Source organism: Labrus mixtus, chromosome 4 (assembly GCF_963584025.1).
Source record: "Labrus mixtus chromosome 4, fLabMix1.1, whole genome shotgun sequence".
Taxonomy (NCBI): domain Eukaryota; kingdom Metazoa; phylum Chordata; class Actinopteri; order Labriformes; family Labridae; genus Labrus; species Labrus mixtus.
In genome coordinates, this window is record NC_083615.1 from 30153192 (window position 1) to 30176349 (window position 23158).

The following is a 23158-nucleotide window of genomic DNA, read 5'->3' on the forward strand; positions in this document are numbered from 1 at the left end:
TAAAAACATGGACAACATGTCTCCAGCTTGTACAAAATTGAAGCCAAAATACCCCCCCCCCCTTCTGCTCACAAAAGCACAAATGAAAACCTACCAATCAGACAGTAAAAATCCCTCAGGATCACAACAGAACAGATTCTTGTGTTGGTTCGAAGCACACTCACAGTAATTAAGTTGCATGACTTTTACCCCAAACTCTCTATTTTCCTCTCTGTCGCTGGCGTAGATGGATGAGGAAGGAGGAAGGAGGAAGGAGGAAGGAGAAGCTCTACCAGGCACTGGCATTTCTAGCTCAACAGAGCTTGTTAGCTTGTCGTACAAAGTGGAGACAGTGGTTCATCTTTGATTGAAATGTTGAGCTTTGACTTGTGTCAGCACTGAAGAAAATATTTTTTTTGGCTCTCTGCGAGACCTTTATTGACGAGCCTCTGAGTGTTGTGGTTTGAGTCAACAGCTCCTCAATAGAAAGCAACACTCTTCACTTTGTCCACCTCAGCACAAAAGTACTAGATGTCATACTCTTTGCAATATACTGAAATTCACAGAGCAGAGAATTCAATATTTAACGGATGCAGTGTAGACAGCAATCATGCGCTCGCGTGAAGTTAGGACACGGTGGTATACTGTAGCCTGTCAGTAGGGGGAGCTCTTTATTTTTTTGGTTTCACTTCTCTCCCACTCTTGTGCTGTTCATTCTTTATATAGTCCATGGTTTGAATGGACGTGTTCTAATACCACCCCATCTTTTCATCAGCACCTGCTGCGTCAGAGAGAGAGTGAATGTAAGATGAAAAAGGACAGGAAGACACAAGGAAACGCCAGCAGAGCTGATGCTGGATTGCTGAGTACGACTCAGACAAGAAAGTTGGAGTCTGAAGTCAAGGCTCCGGTCACAGCCATTAACTCTACTGACAATGGAGGCGAAGCTTGGAGTGTCCTCAGAGAACTCTTCCAGATCAACTCTCCCCAGCCGGGTTTGGAGTGGAGTCTAGTTCTGATTATGTGAGCCTTTTTATGACAGCCAGAGTATAATGAGGACTGTAAAATATGAATTTTTAATTTTGTCAAGCTACAGAGCACTGCAGTGAAAAGTGGAAATACACAGTCACACTTCCCTTGGCCTTTAAAGTTATTTTACGTGTCTCCATTAAAGGGGCAATGCAGGGCAGATTGACTGCCCCTTAGAAGTAAATGGCCTTCAATCAGTAGAAGGCTGATAGAGTTGTTGTTTGGCCTCAGTGATTTGGAAATTACTTTTCCGATATTTCAGTGGCTACAAAGTTTCACTCTTCCAGCAAAACAGCACATGACAAAGTAAGGTTATTATAGCAAGGTGATATAGAAGCTCTTTGTTACATTTCCTTCCAGTTCTCTGCTCTAATTAGCCCGCATGCTCATTATGGAAATGTGACTTTTTCATTTATGTAAATCACAAGCCCCTCACTGTTCAACATTACTGATGGCCTAAAATGCAGAGAGCTGGTATAATTTCTGAAAAACTCATCTACATTATAACTCTCAAAACAAATACTTCACCTCAAGTGAAGCCTAAAGATTTAGAGCTCCCCCTGCTGACTGGCTGCAGCATAGGTCGTAACTTCAACTTATTAAAGGTTCTATATGTAACTTTTAAAATGTATGAATAGTTTTTTTTTATCACCCATTAATAAGTGAACGGTTAACTGATGTGAACAAGTAGATGTTCACTGTCTATCTGTGTGTAAACATTATGCCGGTAAATATCCAGTGTTTCGCGGCTGATGATGATGCTCGTTTGTGTACGTACTAGCACGTATGGCGAGCACGGCAGGTTACTGGTGCAGTTCACCTAACGGCCTGCGGTGTCACTACAAATGCAGTATTTTTGAAAGTGACATATAGCTCCTTTAATGTTAACACGTCAAATATATTGTATTCAATCCTGTTAAATCATGAAAGTTATTATCGAGCCGATTTGTGTGCATGTCATCTTTTTTTCTGAAAAGTTTATTTTTAATTTGTTTTTAATGCTTTAAAAAGGTCAGTGGTGTAGTGCAGGTATACGCAGGTAAACAGAGTATACCCACTTGTTTTTCAGTCTCCGGGTATACCCACTTCTAAATCCCCTCACCAATGATTGATCGACAATTTTCAGTAGGATGCTGCATTATGTTTTCCTAGGCTGGTGAAGGGATGACCCTTCTTCCTCTTCTCTGATTGGCTAGTACATACTGACTATGCACAATAGTTTGTAACAGAGGCTGTTTATCCTCTGCTGGACGGGGACACTTCAAAACTATATATTTGGGAGGAAAATGAAGAGTGTACTCACTTCTTCAGTCACCACTACACTTCTGAAAAAGGTAGTACAATATACCAGGTTGACGGCTCTGTTGAAGCTTGAGGTTCCTGTGGTGCTCTGTGCACCGGATAATAGAGGAAACGTAACAAACAGTATTTCAAGAGTCACTGAACTTCCATAACTGTGAGCGTCTGCTTCTGACTGGCACAAGAATCTGTTCTGCTGTGGACCGTACCAACCTGAGGGATATTTGTCATTTAAGCAGTATAAGTTAAAGGCTTACTATGTAACCTTCAGAGCAGATTTTCAGATCAAAACAAAGCTCTTTTCCAAGATCCCCCCTCCATACTCCCCCCCTCCCATACTGTCTCACTTGGATAGAAAGGAGACAGGAGCAGACAAGTGCCAATAAATATCTGAAAACAAGATTCTGCAATCAATTTCAATTAATGATATGCATCTCAAGGTTGATTGGATTGTTAAATGTTTTTCTCTCTTCTTCTTTTGTTCACTTTGGAAAGTTTGTTGGCTCCCCTTTAGTTTTTTGCCACAACACAATGCCCTAGACACACAGCTTCCCTGAGTGGGCGGGCCCGTCACTCTTCCCCTCCATGGTGGCAGGACTATAACGGTTAGAGAGGGAGGGTCTTATTTGAAAAAAACAAAACATGAAAGAAACATTTTTGAGCCTTTGAGTGAAACAAGCTGAAGAAAGTACCGTACAAGTGAACACAGAGACGAGGTCAACAAATCAAGTCGGAGTTGTAATCCACTTTTTCTTTTTAGGAAGTCCATTTTTCCTTGGAGTATTTATGAACGTTGTTATATAAATACTCAGAATGTCTCATATTATGCCTTGAAATGTTTTTATTTTTTTTGTTAGAGGAAACAGCATGGTGTCAACAGAGATGTACTTCCAGCTGATCCCTACTGCACAGACTCCAGATTCAAATTGGTAATATCTCAGCGCCTGTCATTGGATATTTTCGCTTCATCTTCACTGCGTATTTCCACATGGTCTGTACACGCCGCTGCCTACACTTTGCTCCGTTTAAAAAATGCTGGGAGTTTATTTTCCATGGAGCCAGCCGCAAGCATATGTCAAGGAAGTCAGACAAGTGCCGCACAGAGCGTCCAGTCAATTTCAAAATAAAATACAATTTACTGACTCCCGATCATATTTTCTATCTCTTCAACATGACGTCAAAACAGGCACCGAATGAACAACAAATCAACCTCAGAAAGACAAAGTAATGTGTTATTTGTATGTTTTCCTCTCTATTCCCTCCTGTAGTGTGTGCTCCTGAAGTTCTCCTGTGATGTCTGTTTACAGCTGCTCATGGCTCCGCTCTCGCTCCAGAAACTGATCTAATGGGGCAGGGTTTGTGCGTCAGACAGAGTTAAAAACGTGGCGCTGACGGAGCGCAGCTCGCACAGACTATGTCATAACAAGCAGTTATTATCCAACAAGAGGAGGTTGAGGCATGTATTCCATTGACCCCACAAAGAATGGCTACCAATGGTACGATGGAGATACAAACTAAGAAGAAGCCTTTCATTTAACAGGTGGACAAAAACACAACCCAAGATCATGTGGGTTGCCAAATTTAGAAAAACATTCACAATGTCATTTCATTTCATCACATTGAACATTTCATCATATTGATAATGTGTCTGTTTACCTAAAGTATTCACATACTTTCTGCAAGAAAAGTAATTTAAAAAAAAGTGTTCATAACTTCATAAATCCTTTGTGGACTGACATTGAAAACTAGGACAATAGCCTTGTTGTTGTTATGTAAAGAATAAAGAGATATCACTCAAACAACTCTGCAACTACAGTATAATGCAACTTTATGAAATTTTTGCCATGCCCAAAACTCTAAATGATTAAAAACAACAAAGACCTTGGAGGAGTCCAATTATCTACTGCTGACAACCATTCGTAAGATGTCTCTGTGTGATCATTGTTTTGTGTGTTTGGAGAGGTAGAGCATAAACAAAACAACAACAAAGAGTTAAAGAGAAGCTCACTGACCTGTGGCGTCATACCATGACAGAGGTACATGATGGGAACATTGTCAGTGTCGGGTCCCTGGTCCAAACACAGGTTGTCTCTCAGACTGTTCTTCAACTGGAAACACAAGAGATAAAGAAAAAAAAAAAGAAAATGTGGAAAAAATGGCTTTAACAGGTCGATACGATAAAATTAGAATTTCTGAGTGGAGCCAAGCATGGTGTGCTTTAGCTTCTCCAGCTATGATGATAAACTTTCTGGCATAGTACTAAAACTGCCAGTGAGGGGGTGTGGATTAAAATCGATTCCACACATTTTTTTTTTTCTATTTTACATACTTTATTAATCCCTGAGGGAAATTCTGGTTGTACATAGTTGTTATTGAGAGACATGCTTATCACACACACACACATGGCCTGTATCACACACATGCACCTGTGGACCTGCATTAGTGGAGAGATGTCAGAGTGGGGCTGAAACACACTACTACGCAGTGAGCGCACCAGAGCGGTTGAGTCCACCTCAGCGGTGCTTGGGAAGTGTCCTGGCACCTCTCCAGCTACCTGACCAACTTCCATATAATGGTCCACATCAGGACTTGAACCGGCCACCCTCCGGATCCCAGCACCCTACAGACTGAGCTACTGCCACTCCCAACATGCAAGAGAATTTCCTGAAAATACCAAAACATTTGAAGAGAAGTGGCAGGGCTCTGATAACATCTCACACATGTTGGGTCAACATCTGGGTACAACTTAGCAAGTCTACTTCTGCACAAGTGTAAACGGTGGAAAACTTTAAATTAAGAAGACCATGACGGATGTTTTGCCTTCCAGGCTATTTCTATGTTTTATAAATATTCAGTTTTTCTGTAATTTAGCTCCCCCTACTGTAGTGGTGGTTTTGCATCATTTCCTTTAGGAACAGGAAGTAGAAAGCTTTAGTATGCACATGGGCCGTTTCCGAATAGCCACAGTTCAGTAGGCAGTACGTACTTTTCAGTAGGGAGTTTCAGTATACTGAACTCTCGTGGTCATTCAGTGTTCATTTTTTGGGTCCACCTCAGTATACTGAACATTTCAGTATGGATACTAACTTCCGGGTTTTATGCAGTATGGATCGGATGCGTGCTTTCAGGAAATGAATTGTATTTTACCACCCACAATGCTGTGCGAAATTAAATGTAAATCGTCACTTCACGTCACTTCTCCAAATCAAAACAAACCAGCGTGGATTAATTTAATACATTCTTAATTTAAAGTCCCGATTCAAATCACTACTTTTAATTAACAACAGAAAATATAACAAATGTCTGCATTATTATAAAACCTTTCCCCCTCTATTGAAATAATGATTTCACTATTTAAATGAGTCTTTATTGGTTTATTTTATATTCTGTATCTTACTGTCTTTCATTTGTACTTTCCTTTATGTACTGTATACTATTTAGTTATTTAATCTGTCTTTTACTTGATTTACATTGTAATATTGTTTTTTGTTTACCTGACTGTATATGCGCATTACTCTTAAAAAAAAACGGGTGGATGCAGTCGGTTCGGGAAACGTAAATGATGTCACTTCCTTACTGAATGAATCAGAAGAAGTAGGAACAAATATCTGCTTACTGTGTGTGCATACTGAATAGTAGGTACTAAACAGTATACAGCACGGATAGTAGACACTGCCTACTGACAGATTGAGTAGGTACTTGGCAATTCGGATACAGCCCCAGTCTAGTAGAGTGCTAGAATTTGTGGCAGGAGCTCAAGAGTAAGTGCCATCCAGTTGTTTCTCCAGCAGAGGCATTGCTTGTAAGTCGTTCAGATGTTTATTTAGGTTTTCACCTTAAGATATTGGAAAGTAACTTTGTTATATTATTAATTTTGCATACATTAATGCATGTCATTTAAACAATTAATACACATCTACAAGCATAAAAGGAGTTAGCCTGTTTTTTATTTTGATGATTACCACTTATCTTTGTATAAAGGACATCTTGTGTTGTACCAATCTATATTTTCAGTTTCACTCCTGATTCTTAACCTCATGCACATTGAGTCTGGAATAAATTAAGGAGCTAGAACGCTACATATGGAGTTTGGCTGGCTGTCTAGTTGAAGTTACGACACCTCAGCAGGGACAGTACAACGGATCCAAATAAAACCTTTAAGTTATTCCTACAGGGAGGTCATTGTATAATAAAAAAAAATCTGCTGACTTATAAACATTTAGATATTACAAAGTCTTCTGTATCAAAATGCAAAGCCTGACTGCTTGTTTTGTTGCTATGCTAGGCTAAACTTGTCTTCACTGTTATTGTCCCATACAGATGACAGACTCTTTCTGAATACTTCATGTAGAAGGAAGCTAAGTGTCTTCCTCCCTGTAGCCCTCCCTCATCTCCCCCCCCCCCCCCCAAGTCTCCCTGCATTATTAATTACTCCATTATGACAGAGTGATACACTACATGCCTCAAGTTGTGAGGCTAAAGTGAAGACAAATGGAATCACTGCAGGCTAAATACTGCCTGCCAGGAGAAAGTCATACAAACACTTTACACTACCCTTCACCTTTTTTTTGGCAGCTGCAGTGTAATATTTCAAGAGGCAAAAGCAAGTGTACTTTTTGGATCGCAGGTTACACATTTAATTTGGCTTTATTCCAAAGAGAAAAACAGATTAGGTGTACAATATGCCTTAATTATCAGAAAAAACGTATAAGTATATTTGTTCCTTCACAGCCCTGCAGGGTGCTGCAGTGGTTAGTGCTGTTACCTCACAGAGAGAAGGTTCCTGTTGAATCCCCATCAGACAGGAGCCTCTCTGTGTGGAGTCTGCATGTTTTCCCAGTGCATGCATGGGATCTCTCCGGGTACTCCGGCTTCCTCCCACAGTCCAATTACATGCTTGTTACAGTAAATGGTGACTCTAATTTGCCCGTAGGTGTGAATGGGTACTTCCAGATTGCAAAATGCCAACACAATCTGACAGTCCCTTCTATCTGTGCTGTATACTGTTAGGTACAGTACTACTGTTCAGTAGGCGCCCACAGTAGGCAGACATTTGTTCCTACTTTGTCTGATTCAGTCAATATAGTGAACAAACCATATGACGTATTTTTATAGGCCAACCCGGAAGTAGCATCTCCATGGGGTCTAACGAGAATTCTCCTATGGGATTTGGATTTTGGATCATTGCAGAAAATAATCTCTGTGTCAAACGCACGTTTCTGAAGCGTAGGCGTTTTGTTCATCAGGATAATCTTCACAGATGAAAACCATTTTTATGATGTTTGAAGCGTTAATGCAGCCGACAGAAGTAAAAAGCTAACGTTACGCTACAAGCTAACGACACCACGGTCGGATGATTGTGACGTCTCTAGCGTTATGCTTCAGACGATCTTTGATAAACTAATCCACGTAGCTTAATAAATTGTTTACTAACATAATATCCACCTTAACCTAAAGATTAAACCTACAAGAGACATCTCCGACTAGTGAGAGAGTTCCCGGCCTCTGTGTCCGGCGTGATGACGTTTAATGTCCCCGACAACCACTGTAGTCACATTTAGTCACTTGTTAGCAACCGCCTTTTTAAAGACGCGTAAAAACTTCAAAATTCACAAGTGGGGGTATTACCTAACGTAGTTTATGTGGTCTAACAAAACACCAACATCTCTTCAGCTTGTGTTAACCACAGACCTTATTTCAGGCGTCTAACCACAAACACATTCAAAATCCCTGTTGACTTTTAGACGTTAGACCCCATGGCGCTAACATGCTAACTTACTTCCGGGTTTTAAGACCCATTCCTGTGGCGCTCTATGGAAGTGGCGTCATTAGCCCAACTCAGATGTGATAACACGATGGCTCAGTAAATAATCCAAAACTTCACACTGCATGTAAACAATTTAACAACTTAATAATTTAAAGGCTGAATCTGTTTGTTTTTTTTTCGTCCTTGTTTGTTTTGATCTGGAGGCGCATGTGAAGTGACGTTTTACATTTAATTTTGCACAGCATTGTGGGTGTTAAAATACAATTCATTTCCTGAAAGGAAAACCAGGAAGTTAGTATCCATGCTGAAATGTTCAGTATACTGAAACTCCCTACTTAAAAGTCCACACTCCATACTGAACTGTGGCTTTTTGGAAAGGGTCAATGTGACTGTGGCTGGTTGTCTGTCTCTACAGGTCAGCCCTGTGATTGACCGGCCAACAGTCCTGGTGTGTTACCTTGCCCAATGACAGCTCTTGGCACAGTTATCACCTAACTTCCCCTAAACCTTATACACTGTATTTTTCATTTGAGTGTGTTTCATTGGTGTTTGGACCGTGTTCTATAGCTTTCTAGTTTGATGTCTCAAAATGCAATGTATGCTTTCTGCTCAGGTCTTGTTTGAAAAGCTTGAGGAGTATTTTGCAGCTAAGGCCATATATTTCCCTCAGGAGTTGTGAGGAGACAGACAAGCTGATGGAGGATTGGTTTCACATTTGAGGTTCAGTTTATATAGTGCAGACCAAGGGGAAAAAATGATGCATTGCTGCATTTAAGTTCTGGACATGTTCCTATTTACTTTTTTACAAGCAACCAAAACAACCAAAACATGAAGATGTACAGACTACCCTATATTTAACGACCCTGAATTGCCTGTGGGGACTTATGTTGCAAACCAAATTGCCCCTCTGGGACAATAAATTCTTTCCTCAAAAAAACATTATAACTGGAGTGCAGTCATGTTATTGCTCTCCTGATAAATGTACTGCATGACTAATTAAACCAACATTTTTCGTCTGGTCTTGTCTCCACTTCTTGGAGAAAAACATCAGCTCTGATCTGTTAACTGCAGCTTAGTCGTGTTCACTGCTGAATCGCTAACCTTCTCTGTGTGTTCTCTTTTTGATGCTATGGGCAGATGGTGTATTGCGGGGTTTATTGGAGAATTTTCTTCCCGGAGAAAAGAAGTTGCTTACTTTTGTTGGAAACAAAGCGATAAGAGCCTTGACACTAAGCCATGAGAAAATGTGCCTTTAAACCATTAAGAAGAGAGAAATGTGTCAGAGCTTGATGATGGTTCTCTGTTGATTTCTAATTGGCAGTGATCTCTTTGAGATTACAACAACTGATGATATGACATAAATAAATCCTTTAACCCAGCTTCAGCTCGGTGCTGTCAAGATTGATGTTATTTAAGTGTGACTGACGTTATTTAAGTGTCCAGAGTTACTTAAATGAATGCTTTCAGGAAGCTTGAATATTGCAGTTGCTTTTGAAAGGTTCAGGATTTATTTTTTCCACCGCCTCAACCCCACAGCACTGTGAGCATTCAGGGTCTTCAATCCAAGCGACCTTTAGAAAGTGGTGATGTGAATAGAAAATGTCTGTCTGCTTAGTATTCCTCATAAATGTTAGCTAAATTATTGAAGACGAATGAAAGGGCTCATAGGCTGCTTCTCGCTTATAAAATCTCTCGCAATAAAGTGCACCCAGCCTGTCAGTCAGATCAGCCACGCCCCTAATTATCCCTCTTAAAATCAATCAAATAAAAATCAATCAAATTAAATCAAATCAGATGAGATGTAAAAAAATTCACCCCGCGTACAGTGTGTGCCAATAAAAACACGAGTCATTCACACCAAAAATAAAGCTTTTTTTGTTTCAAAATTTCCCAACAAATCTTCCAGTATGATAATCAATACCATCATGTTTTTTAACCCGGCAGACAAAGGAGAAAATTACATCTATATCAACTCCCCATTGCTTTACTGTATGAATACAATGGAAGATCTGAGAATAATAACAATGACAGGGGAATCTGTACTAAGATTTTGAAAACAGTTAATTTCCCCTTGATGTGCGGCGGACACATTTTGTTTTAATTTAAAGCAGCACATTGCGCTCATCTTTCTGAGTCCAGTCTCAACACCCTGTTCAGGTGTTTTTTCCCAGTTTGACTTGTTGATGGACTGAAAACCCAACTGACCAAGAGATTGACATTTGCCCCTTGAACCAATACCTTGCAGCGGATAAAATTTACAAAGTGGCATTACGTCTCAAAACATGTATTTGGTTTTGAAAGTTAATAAATACATAATTTAGATAACTTCACTTCATTTTTCATACCTCTTTCATGCCAGAGGTGGTGTTTTTTTCTTTTTGCAACCTTGAGGGAAGTTCATGTTGAAATAGCGGGTAGCATCCTTCAAAGGGCCCAGCCTTTACCTTCCCTACCCTTTTCACTCACTAATGGCTGATCCTGTTGCCTAGCAACCTCAACATCTGCACTGGAACTAGCAAACAAAACCAACTTCATTTAACCTAACCTATACCGTACTTTTTTAAAGGTAATTATTGGGCCCCTTTTGTTTTTCAACATTTATAGCTCTATAGCTTTTCAAGCTGAAACAAATGACTCACATTTAAATGTGTAATCGTGCCATCTCCTTTGAATCTCGGGATGAAGGATGCATTCTTTGTAGTCTGAGAAAAGTAAGATGCAATCTGCCTGCCACATCTGAAGAAGTCTTCCAAACGGGACAGGCTGCTGGGATGCAATCGATTTTTAATTTCGAAGGATACAATCCCTGAACTGAGAAACCGTTTATAAGCTGGGCTGAGACAACAAGGAAAAATAAAACACTTCTTTCTTGTTGGAGCGATGGGGGAGCTTTGTGTTCAACTTCATGACCTTAGAAATTGTTCAAAATCTGTCCAAAAAACATGGACTGTGGGCGTTGAATGAGTTTAAAGTTCATAGCACGTGTGAATGTGTTTTATGTTTTAACACTTTGACACATTTTATGATAATAAATACCATCTCCTTCTCGTCCAGTATTATCTGTGTGTGAACACTGCGTCTCTCCAGCTTGTGTTTTATGTTAAATAACAGATAAGTGAATAAACAGCATCCACAGATGGCATCACACCAGAACACTTGTTATACTCTCTCAAACTGACATTTCCGGCGAGACTTTGTTTTTGTCAAATATGTAAACTTCACATCTACATCTCTCAGATGTCACCGTGGCGACGCTTTCTTCTCACGCTCTCAAAGCCAAGCTCCTGCACATGCTCAGTAGTGTCAACAAATAACTCCGCTGTGACTGAAGTGTTTATCGAAACAACAAACACAAGAGGTGGCACATAGGCTGTTTCAGAGCTGCACACTCAGTTGTTGCAATGTTTGAGCAGAGCTGGCCTTTTCTGCTGTTCTATACTCGTAGCTCTTTTTCTCTGCAGCTTTGAGGTCATGCAGAGTCAAAAAGCTGACAGCGTATGACCTTTCCAACCAGAAGGAAATAGTGTCTGAATCATAATAATTTTCAGCCTGTATTCAAACCTACAGGACACGCGTTTAAACTATCAAAAATACAGCACATCTGCACTTAAGTCGTACTTCTTAAAGATTAAACCGGGACTGCAATCAAAAAACACAATCAAAAAGGAAATTAATAGATTGCTAGTACTCTGACTCAGCTGAGAAGTACTTATTTTTCTTCCTCTATCAGTAGGAGCAGTCACAGTGCCGGGATAATTCTGCGCAGCTTTCGACAGATTACTGTCATTTTTCAATTATGTAAAATCCTTCTACAACTGATAGCTGAAGAGAGGAATAACCATGCGGGAATTAAGTGGTGCAAAAAGGTTCACCCTTTCAAAACCCTGCTGCTGTGATTTTGAAGTGAGCTCTTACAGCCTGTTCTCCCGTTAATGGAAAAGTAAAAGTTTCACAGCCTGAAATCTACTTGGAAAAGACAGATTTAAATGGAAAAGTTTAGTCAGGAGGAGGCGTAAAGGTCTCACTGATGTTTTTTTTTTTTTTTTTTAACCATAGCTGGGTATATGAGCAATATGTCAGGGGCCGCTTTAAATGGACCAAAATGTTTCCCGACTGCAGCCCTCCTTCAGCTCTCTTTCCTTCCATCAGCTTCATTCCCAGTTGCAGCATGCTGAAAAGCTCCCAATGCCCCATTTTGCTGTCCCCAAGTCTGTTAATGAAAGCTCAGAGAACCCTTGAAATAATTTAAATTATGATTTCAGCCAACAAAAAAAAGCTAACATGAAAGATGGTTAATTACTGCATTCAAAAACATGTCAGCAATACATGTGCTATTGTTCCTTTATTTTAAGCAAAATGTCTTGATTGTGTCAGAATCCACAGAATAAAGTGTCTCCAAGAGACTAATGAGAATGTGTTCCACATTTTATGAATTCCTGGCTGATTTGCTGCCACAACGAAGGCTTATTAATTGTTGATAAAGAATAAGAGTGTCTTGTTGCTATTTCATCTCCAATTCAAACAGTCCTGAATACTTTATATTGTGCATTGAAGAGGTTCTCTGTACTGTAGTACCAGCAGCAACTGAGAGACAAAGTGTGTGTTTTAGTGTTTCTCACACTGTCTAGACTTTACAGACCTGGGTTTGGAGGTTCATATATGGGATGAGCACATTTTACAGTGTTGTAATGAAAACGATCAGAGTTCCTGAGAAACGAGGAAAAGCTGAACTCACCACTCCGTAAGCAACTGTGTCACTGTACGACCGGAGCTCAGGGTAAATGTTGGAGAGGAACCAGCTGAATGGTCGACACTGGAGTCTGGATCTCAAGGCCTTTCTCGCAGAAATGTCCCCAATGTCTATCCCTGAGTTCTAGAGAGAGAAATGACAGTAAACACATCCAAGGAATGATTAACCTTTTTTTACTTCACTTGAGGATTTTTTGAGAATTTTGAAGTCTGTTCCTACCCAGGTCACTTTTTGTAGAATGGAAGTACTTCTGACTCAGATAACCCCTCTAGTAAAGTAAAACGAATACTACTAACTTTCCTATCAGGGAGCCACCTTTCAGAAAAAAGAGCAAAATGAAAAAGATGGTACCAATTTTTTATTTTGTTCTTAAAAAACATTTTTTTATACATAACCTGCATATTTTGAACTTATGAACACCTTTAACGTGCAATTGATCGGGACATTTTGGATGGACTTGGCAACCTTCTCCAAAAACAGTATGACTATCTTCCACAGCGTGTTTCTCCAAATCTAATGATTCTTTATTGTAGACACTAGTCATGGTTGCTAGGTGATTTGGGACAGTTCTTTTGAACAGAAACAAACAACTTTCCTTTCACACAACCTCCCACACAAAGAGGACAAGCACAGTATGAAACTCAGACACACACACACGCATGCACACACACACACACACACACACACACACACACACACACACACACACACACACACACCCATGTTTACCTGCAGTGGAACATTCCAGGCCATGTAGACGTGACTCTTGTACTGGTCCATCCACACCTCAGCCACCCTCAGAGCGTTGCGCCGCACGTTGGCTGTCAGGTTCTCTGTGTAGGGTTTGTGAGCACGTTCAATGTGTGCGATCCTAGAACAGGGCAATACCTCCACGCTCCCACCGCACTGCCACACCTATGTTACGTATGTACACAAACAAACAAAAAGTACACAGTTTAGTAAGGGCATGCACACCCAAAACCACACGGATTCTGATTTAGCAGGGACTCAGTCTGCTTGATTGAATAAGCATGAACAGAAAAGAAAGGTATCATAGGTGTCAGTAAAAATGCCCACCCAGATACTTGCTAATTTGTTTGTTTGTTTGTTTGGAAGCTGTGAAATGTGTCTCTGCTGTGAGGGATATGTATCTCAGTGTGGGCCGACTCTGTGGTAGAGTCGGTCGTCTTTCAACTGTAAGGTCTGGGGTTCGATCCCCAGCTCCTGCACCAACACCATATTATTTTATTCAAACATTTGTACATCTGTATATTGGCAGGGTAAGTATTTTGTATATTTTGGGTTTTAGTATTTCTATATTTCTATATTTAACTGGGCATCTACAGGCTTGCTCCAACAGTATTTTGTGTCCTTGGGCAAGACACTTAACCTCAAGTTGCTCCTGCTGCTTCGTCGAGAGGGTATGAATGTATATGAATAGATTAGTAAATTATAATAATGACTTTACATAGCAGGGACATTTCATTGGCAGGCTGTCTAGATTTTCTTCGTTTGAGTTTTCTTTTGATTTATGAGTTTATGAGTGCATGTGGGAAAGTCTTTAATTTATTTACTTCAAGTTACAGTTCCTCTATTTTTAAACTGTTACACTTCAACAGTTTTTCTTCAGACCAGCTCCAATTTCCCTTAAAGGTCACATATTATGAAAAATACACTTTACCATGGTTTTCTAACACTAATGTGTCCCTAGATTGTCTACAGCCCCCCCAATAATTAGACAAGTACATCCTGTCATTTGCCTGCTCCACCTTTCAGAAAATGTGTGCTCCCTTCATGACATCACAAAGGGCAGTAACCCCTCCCCCAGGTGGGTGACACTCTCACAGCTAGGTGTTTGTTCTGCCCTCTGAGTCTGCCTTCTCACCGTAAACAATAGAACATGGAGCGAGAAAGCACCGAGTACACCCAAGCCCTTCCAGAGAGGGGGCGTGGTCCGACACAGCTCATTTACATATTTAAAGGTACAGACACAGAAACGTCTTGTTCACAGTGGATTTATTCATGTTTTGGGGGACATCTGAGAGTTATTTAAACTGGTTAAATAGGATAATAATATGTGACCTTTAAATTAAAATGTCTACACTATAGGAGCCCACTGACTGTATGCCGTGACATATATGCCCCTGTGAGGTTTGGCCTTCAATCTGAATGTAGGGGACAAAGTGCTCTACCCTCTGTAACGTCTTAGGAGATAGTAACAGAGGCTTTACAGAGCCAAGATGCTATCAGTGGAGCCATCAGGGGAATGCAGTACTATGTGTGTGTGCATGTTTGACTGTGTGTGTGTATGTGGAGCTCCCTCTGTGCTGTGATTCCACAACGCCCAAACTCAATTCAAATTCACAGACTGGGACACCAAGATTATGATGTCACGGAATCAATATGAATATACAAAGACATGATGACCGCTGGGCTTAGTCATGGCCCTTTTGCAAAAAAAGAGCAGTCTGAAAAGGACTGTAGAGACTACGCCCAGAGACTATGTCCATGATTAAAAACGATTAATTCTTTCCATGTGAACTTCCCGTTTTTTTATACCAAAGAGCCATTTGAAAGTATTTGATTTTTTATGAATGTCACAGCTATTAGGGTTAGTAACCCTAACCCTAACTTGTTTTGTTCAAAAAAGCTTGTTGCCATTCAACCTCGTCTACTTAATTAGGTTTGACTGCCTTTTTAACTTCTTTTCAACATTTACAAAACAAATTTCACCTTTCAAAATGGTTAGCAGCAGTCCTTAAAAATGAGTCTTTTAAAGATTCTTCTACAATCTTTAGTCAACTGCTTTTTCCATGATAACACTTAAATTCTGTTTTTCCGGCACCTAAGTAGTTCATGTACCAGAAAACAAGCCCCGCTTAATGCTTATTTAAATAACACTTTTGGTGTTGTGCACTTGGTGTGTCTGTGCTATAATCCCTCCTGCCGGCCTTGCCTCCTTCACTGTATCCTTCTAAAGCAGAGAGCTGCTGCTGAACAACACAAAACTGACACGCTGGCCTGGTGCCCAGGTAGGAGAGCACAGACCGGAGCCAAAGTCTGAGATAATACATGCTTCCCTCAGAAATACCCCAACGCTCTCCATAAAGGATTTAAGACACAGGGTTAGAGTATGAGGAGCTATTCTTCGAGCATAACCATCTATGTCTGTGTGAGTGTGGGGGTGTGCAGAGCCAGATAGAAACAAGGACGAGAAAAAAGAGACAGACAGTCAAGAGAAAGAAGAGAGCTTTACACAGAGTGGGAAACATAAAACAGGGAAGGTGAGGGGGATAAAAGTGAAAGAAAGTATGGAGAAAAGATAAAGGCTGTGAAGTAGAGGGAGGAAGGAGGATAACAGCTTTTCCTCGTCTTTTAGAGTCATCCAGCCTTTTCTCTTTTTATAGTCTCTCTTTTAAAAAGCCTTCTCTCATGGGATGAAACAGGGTCATGCACCAGCTATTATCCAGAAAAAACTTCACAGAACATCATTATGGCGTTGAGTAGTCACAGTGAATGAGTGCTTTGGGTGTCCAATGTGTTGAAGTCGTCTCTCATTTGTATGTGTGTCACCCTGACAAAACGCAACACATTTACATCCTGAATGGCGTCTCAGTTGGTCTTCTTTGGTTTAAACACGGAACAAATCTTGCTGGAGGACTGCTGGTGTTTTTTTAAAAGTTTTAATGAGAAAATGAGTGTGAAAAAGCAACAATAAATGAAGCTGTGAATTATAAATCAAGCAGAAGACGACCGCCCATTGAGATAAAAAAAAAAGAAAAGAAAGAAAGACGGGAGAGGACGAGCACTAAAAACGCACAATATTTCACTGAGGCGTAGATGGAGCTTCATGAAAGCAATCTTTATCACAATAGAAGCAGAGATACGGAGCGCTTCTGCAGCAACTGGGAGAAGAAAATCACATCGCGGATAACAAAAAGGCTCCTGTGTTTGGTCGGGAAGAGATGGAAATAGAACATACTGGCTGTTTTTTTTTTGTGTAACCTTGTGTTGAACTCAGCATATTATAAATCAGAGTAAGAAAGATGCCCTTGAGACACATGACCAGAACTGATTCTGTTAAAATATCATTCCTGATTTACATACATCATTGATTCTGCAAAGGGTTCTTTTGCAACACAGATTGGGTCCTTTATAAAAATGGAAATATTGACTTTTTCCTGACGCTCTTGATGTGTTTATAGTCAGAATGTTGCATGAGATAATTTACAATGGTGATGTGTTTGTGTGTGCCTAGGCAAGCTGGTTGGAGCTGTAGTTGATGTCAGGCCCTGTGGCACTGGCAGTGTTTGCGCTAGATGAGCAAATGTCACACTCTGGCTGATCTTCCTGCAAACCTTTTGTCGCCTTTTAAATATTAAAAAAAACAAAAAAACAACAGTTTGATAGATGGGGATAAATCTGTTCAGTTGTGGCCTGCCCTGACTCGACCTTGATGTGTTAAGTACCACACAACAAGCTTCACAGTAGCCTTGAAATGTCTCTCCACCATTTGGGTTCATTTCAGTTTACTTGTTGTCATGGCTGCACGGGGCGACTGATATGCCGCACTGTGCCTGACTCTTGGCCCTCTTTAAGTGCATAGGCTAAAGTGTAATGATGACAGCTGGAGGGAGCATCTGATGCAGGGTCAGAACAACACAGACGGATGGTGCTGTGGAGGCAATGGTGAGAGCGTCCTGCAGAGAGACCAGCTGTTTGAGGTTTCACTGCTCATGCTACTCTGAGTAAGCCATCCCTGTCTCCTCTGCGCTTATGACAACAGGTGTTCAAGCAATTTGTTAGGGCTTATACTGAGGAATCATATGGCAACAGAGCTTTTAATAGAGAATAACCTCCTTGAACTTTGCAGTGGCTCTCATGGTCACAGCACTATGAGAAGCTAAGGAGAAAGCAATTATCTGCTGGGTTTTAGTTCACTGCAGAGGTCTGACATTCAGGTTTCCTATGGATAGAATCAAGGATGAGCCCTGAACAAAAGCTTTTTATGAGCGAGAGAAGGACACATTACTGCCAAGGAGACGAAATGAACACAAACAACAGGACAATAAAAGCCATAGGCAGAATTAATCATTTAAATTCATGGCATGATATAAAGTTTATGACATCTGGTCAAAGCGATTTTAAAGGGAATATTTAGGGTGCTATAATTCCTATAATGAGGGATCTTTGTTTGTTTGAGCTGATGCTGAACCCTGAACAGCTCTACAGTCACTGCAACATGTCTGAGCCAAGCTGATACAGAAAGCCTCCACTTTAGTTTTTCTGTACATGAAGTCCTTCCTAGCAGCAGCAATTGCAAGCGAGGGCAATCTCCACTGAGGGAGGTGGATGGGGACAGAAAATGACTCAGGAAACCACGGGACACATTCGTTTAAACTCTCCATCCTAAGCAGAAAACAGCCGCCACCAAAGATGCTGATAGATGGCCTGCTTGTTCAGCAGTATAGTTGCATTCCCCACTGGTTCCCCAGCAGAAGAGGGTTACTTTTACCATTTTCATGTGCATACTTATAGTGCTGTACTGTTTGGTAAAGGGACCCTGAAGAACCTTGCCATCTATTTTAAATGGCAAGTTGTTTTCTCACTAATGTGATGATGTTTATAAGCATCAAGTTTTAATTGGAATGCAGCTCACCTAAATTTTAGTTAAGGACCAGAAAGTATTTCCCTTCAAACAGTTGCAAACAACATTTTTTTTTGGTGCGCTTCACAAATCATAACCATGCATTTAAAGGTCACATATTATGCTAAATACACTTCACCATGTTTTTCTAACACTCATGTGTCCCTAGTCTGTCTATAAACCCCCAAATTATAAAATAAGTCCATCCTCTCCGTCTTCTGCCTGCTCCACTTTTCAGAAAATGTGTGCTCAAACAGGCTGTTTGGAGATTTTCCCTTCATGACATCACAAAGGGCAGTAACCCCTCCCCCAGGTGGGTGACACTCCCACAGCTAGGTGTTTGTTCTGCCCTCTGAGTCTGCCTTCTCACCGTAAACAATAGGACATGGAGCGAGAAAGCTCGAGTACACCCAAGCCCTTCCAGAGAGGGGGCATGGTCAGACACAGCTCATTTACATATTTAAAGGTACAGACACAGAAACAGCCTGTTCTGATCAGGGCTGAAATAGAGGAGTTTATAGACATGATCAAATACAGGAGCAGAGTGGATTTAGAACAAGAAACTTCACACACATGTTTTGAGGAGCTCTGAAACTTATTTCAAGTTTTTGAAAAGGAGGATAATATGTTACCTTTAAATCATTTAAGATGTAAATTACCATTTTTGAAAAGTGTGTTTGCTTGACTTTCAGATCTACATGGAAAGAAAAATGTCTCACCTCAGGTCTTCATCCGTCTCTGTATTTGGTTTTTGACTCCCTGAACGTCTACTTTATAATTTTCTTCAGTTTATTGATGGCTTCCATTGGCTATAATTTCACAAATTGGATTTAAAGAGTAGGAAAAGTGATGTGCAGTATACAAATCTTTTAAAACCTCACATCTGGAGAAAATAAGTGTGAAGTCAATGACTGTGCATTGCAGTATTCATTTATCTTTTTAAGCATTAAGGTCGCAATAAAATTAATCACTTTGATTTATTCTACTCAGGTCCTCTTGTCATTGATTTTGCACAGCTGTCCACTAAATCTGGACAAGGTTGAGCCTGGGAGAATCGTACATTTTACAGAGTCTGATGTGTTCTTAACCCAGTGGCTCAGAAGAGCGCCAGTCAGGCTCGGGCTGATAATCAAACATGTGCTTCACTGACACTACAGTAAATCACTCTGCACTCTCCTGAGTCAACAGTTTCCCTCGGATGTCTCCTGAGTCTGTTCAGAATCAAAGCTGTTCCAACAGTTGCTTCCTCTGAGGAATGATTTAGAGTCTCAAGGGAATGCTGCATTTGCAGAGAACGCTCCCTCTGGGAATCACATAAACTGTCAACGACTAAACTGCAGTCAAATCAGACAACTCACGTTTGTATCGTTTAAAATATTTACTGCAGCAGAACAGTTTGTATTTGGCGTCTAGGCTCCGACCTCATCTCTCCTATCACAGTTTTAATTTACATTTGAGGAGTGATGTGATGAGGCGGCAGTAGCTCAGTCTGTAGGGAATTGGGTTGGGAACATGAGGTTCAAGTCCTGGTACGGACCAAATCTTGAAATTGGTCTGGTAGCTGGAGAGGTACCAAGGCACTTCCCAAGCAATGCCAAGGTGCCCTTGAGCAAGGCACCGAACCCCTAACTGCTCTGGTGCGCTCTCTGCTTAGCAGCTTGTAGCAGCCCCACTCTAACATCTCTCCACCATTGCATGTCCACAGCTCCTGTTTGTGCATCAATCAATTAATCAATCAATCAATTCAATCAATTGTCAATGTTCTGGCAGGCCGTCAACCAAGTGCATGTGTGTGATTCAGGCCTATGTGTGTGAGAAGCATGTCTCTATAAATAACAGAGTGTAAACCCACATTTCCCTCAGGGATTAATAAAGGATATCAAAATGAAAAAAACCGATATCTTAAACCCCCAGTGTGAGCCTATAGGTTGATGCTGGTTGATGCTGGCTCGGTGGTGGGGGCTGAGTAAGAGTGCAGTACTCGTGCAGAGACCGGAAAACTGCAGCTTAAATAGACAGCTAATTGGAAGGAGGTGTTGTCAGGTGATTGTTGAAAATGGCATGTCGAGTGTGAAATCAGTGCAGCTTGAGTTGCCTGATCTAGCTCATAGGCGTCGCCTCATGTAAGCTGTCAGAAAATTGTTTAAAGTCTATTTTTGCTAAAACTGAAGTGAAACAAATACTAAAAGAATGAACTTGCTCATCATATAATATTTGAAGAAATGTGGTTACATTAATAACAATAAACCAATTTAAATATGGCCTTCATACTTTAGTTAAAAATGTTATCAGGCAGATGTTATATTAGAGTATTCTGCTCAGTGTGTATGAGTCAGACTGAATGAATAATGTAAATGACTGATAAAGCCTCAATCTGTCAAACAAAGGTCATTATGCTTTTTTTTCGCATGCTGGACATGTCTACTGTTCAGGTTATTTCAATTTGCACACGGTCAAAAGCAGATGTCTCTACCTCTAGGATACAAATTATACTCTGATATGACTCATTTCAGTACATGGAGGCTTTATGTTGAAGTGTGAAAACTACACAGTGCATGCCTGTTGTTGCCATGGCTGTGCAGTCTTTCACATTCAGGTACTCAGGCAGACTCACCCTGATGCCGAGTTCCACATTTTCTCCTCCATAGATTTCCATGCCTTCATCTAGCAGGCCAATCTCCTCAAAGTACTTTCTGTCGACCACAAAGCAGCCAATCAGAGCAGGGCTCCTAAAACAGAGAGTGAATGAATCAGAGAAAGAAAGGTAACAGTGTGTTATATCAAGCCAAATGCATAGAAGTAAGGGTATGTTAAAAGCAACACATTCTTAAATACACACACAGAAACATATTCCTAACCTACATGAGATTAATACTGGACATTAGAGACCTGAAGTTCTATTTATTAAATATGCTGTACCAGTGTTTCCTGCAGCGCTGTATAGTTTAACAACACACATCCTCCGACTAAACTATGGTTTTAGAAAAAAAAATCAAATTCATTGAAATCCTCCTGGGTCTCTAGGTGAGATCCAACAGCAGCTCTGGATGCTGTTGGATGCTCTGATCGGATCAGACCCCCAGGGTTCAGGCTGCATGTGATCCCCTGATACAAGACTTTCATCTCACTGTGTCTCTATCATACAGGTTTCAGCTGGTGGTGACGGGTGACAACAATCAGAAATGTATCGTCAGTAACCTAACAGCCTGCTGTAGTTTGCAGCTGCAAACTTACTTAACTCTGTTACAGAGCGCTGTGTTTCGGTTACTGGATGTAACTCCAGTTCTATGAGTATGTGCGTAGTCGTCTAACAGGCTCTAACGGGAGATGACAATGAACTTGAGGTGATGTATCCAAGGATTCCTATGGCTTTGATAACTGTTGGAAATATTTGAGGTAATGTTTGTACTCAACAACAAAAAATAAACAATATAGGTTAAGTCAATATTTAATTACAGTAGTGGAAACTGGTGAATTTTCTGCAGGAAACAGCTGCTGCAGCTTCCATTTCATGTATCGTAGATCCAGTTGTAAAAATGATGCCCTCACACAGCAAAACCAATTCGGGACATTTTCAGGAAATCAGAAGGGACAGCAAACAGATCTTTCATCAACATGAAACGGAATCAGCAGGAGTGAAAGATAACCAAGATTAGTATTCATGCTGTCAGTCCCACACATCTCCTTGTATCAATCTAAAACACAGCACCGCTGCAGAAACAGACTGTTTGGGTGTTTTTCTCTTCCCTGTAGGAACACACACTGGCAGACGGCCACACACTTAGAAACCAAACATTCCCACTACTGGCTCTGAACATACTCTTGTCTCTACAGCCTAAAGACAAAAAGTATATGTAGTCCCAAGTAATCCACTAAATATCAGAGTGTCCTGAACAATTACAAAATCCTCCTGGCAACAACACCCTTCTTCCACTGAAGAAGTAATATAAGTTAAGCTCTCGCTTCGACCCGATCACGGTTTGACCCACTGGCCACGCCATATGAGGGTTGGATAAATGGTGAAAATGTCGTATGTAGGTTTTGTGCTGCCTTAATTTAAAGTACAATCTAGAGCTAAAGAATCAAATATAACATGTTTTGCAGAAAGTAGCTCTATCTTTAAAAAAAGAAGACAAGATGCTAAATCAGTCCTTCTAAGCAAAGAGACAAATTACACCTGAGATAAAAAGTAATTCAGAAGATGAAGACATAGATTATTAAGGCATTCATCTTCTTCCAAACAATATTAAGCAGGATATGTCCTTTTGTCTTTGTCAGGATTGATCAACTCTGCATCTTGACCACACAAACAGATATCTCACCCTTTGCTCAGAAGGATATTGGTAAGAAAAAATGTGGCTCTTGTTGCTGTGGCTGAACCTATGCAGTGTCTAAGCAATCCTTATCTGTCATATTGGCTGTGATTTTGTGGTTTACAGCATTGGAAAATTGGATCATTATACCTATTACACTTTAGGGTGGCTTCTGACGTGCTGTAACAGTGGTGACAAAAATCACCTATTTTGCTTCTGAGTTCTGTGTAGCTGCTACCCGCTGGGTCTCAGTCTCCACTTTGAATGTGTTAAACGTAATGTTCTTTGTGGCTGAGCTACACCCCCAGGAATTAAAATGAGTAATCTATTGAGACTACACCTACTAAAATGTACATACATGATAATTATTCATG

General features: G+C 40.6%; 1 protein-coding gene across 1 annotated transcript in view; it reads right to left on the minus strand.

The window, feature by feature from the left end:
• Positions 1-23158, minus strand: part of galnt18a (UDP-N-acetyl-alpha-D-galactosamine:polypeptide N-acetylgalactosaminyltransferase 18a) — a 177047-nt gene that overhangs the window by 27120 nt on the left and 126769 nt on the right. The window contains exons 6-9 of the mRNA XM_061036841.1: positions 21086-21200; positions 13554-13739; positions 12810-12947; positions 4320-4415 (exon numbers count right to left, since the gene is read on the minus strand). Coding sequence (XP_060892824.1) covers positions 4320-4415; positions 12810-12947; positions 13554-13739; positions 21086-21200 — 535 coding nt within the window. The remainder of the gene's footprint in view (positions 1-4319; positions 4416-12809; positions 12948-13553; positions 13740-21085; positions 21201-23158) is intronic.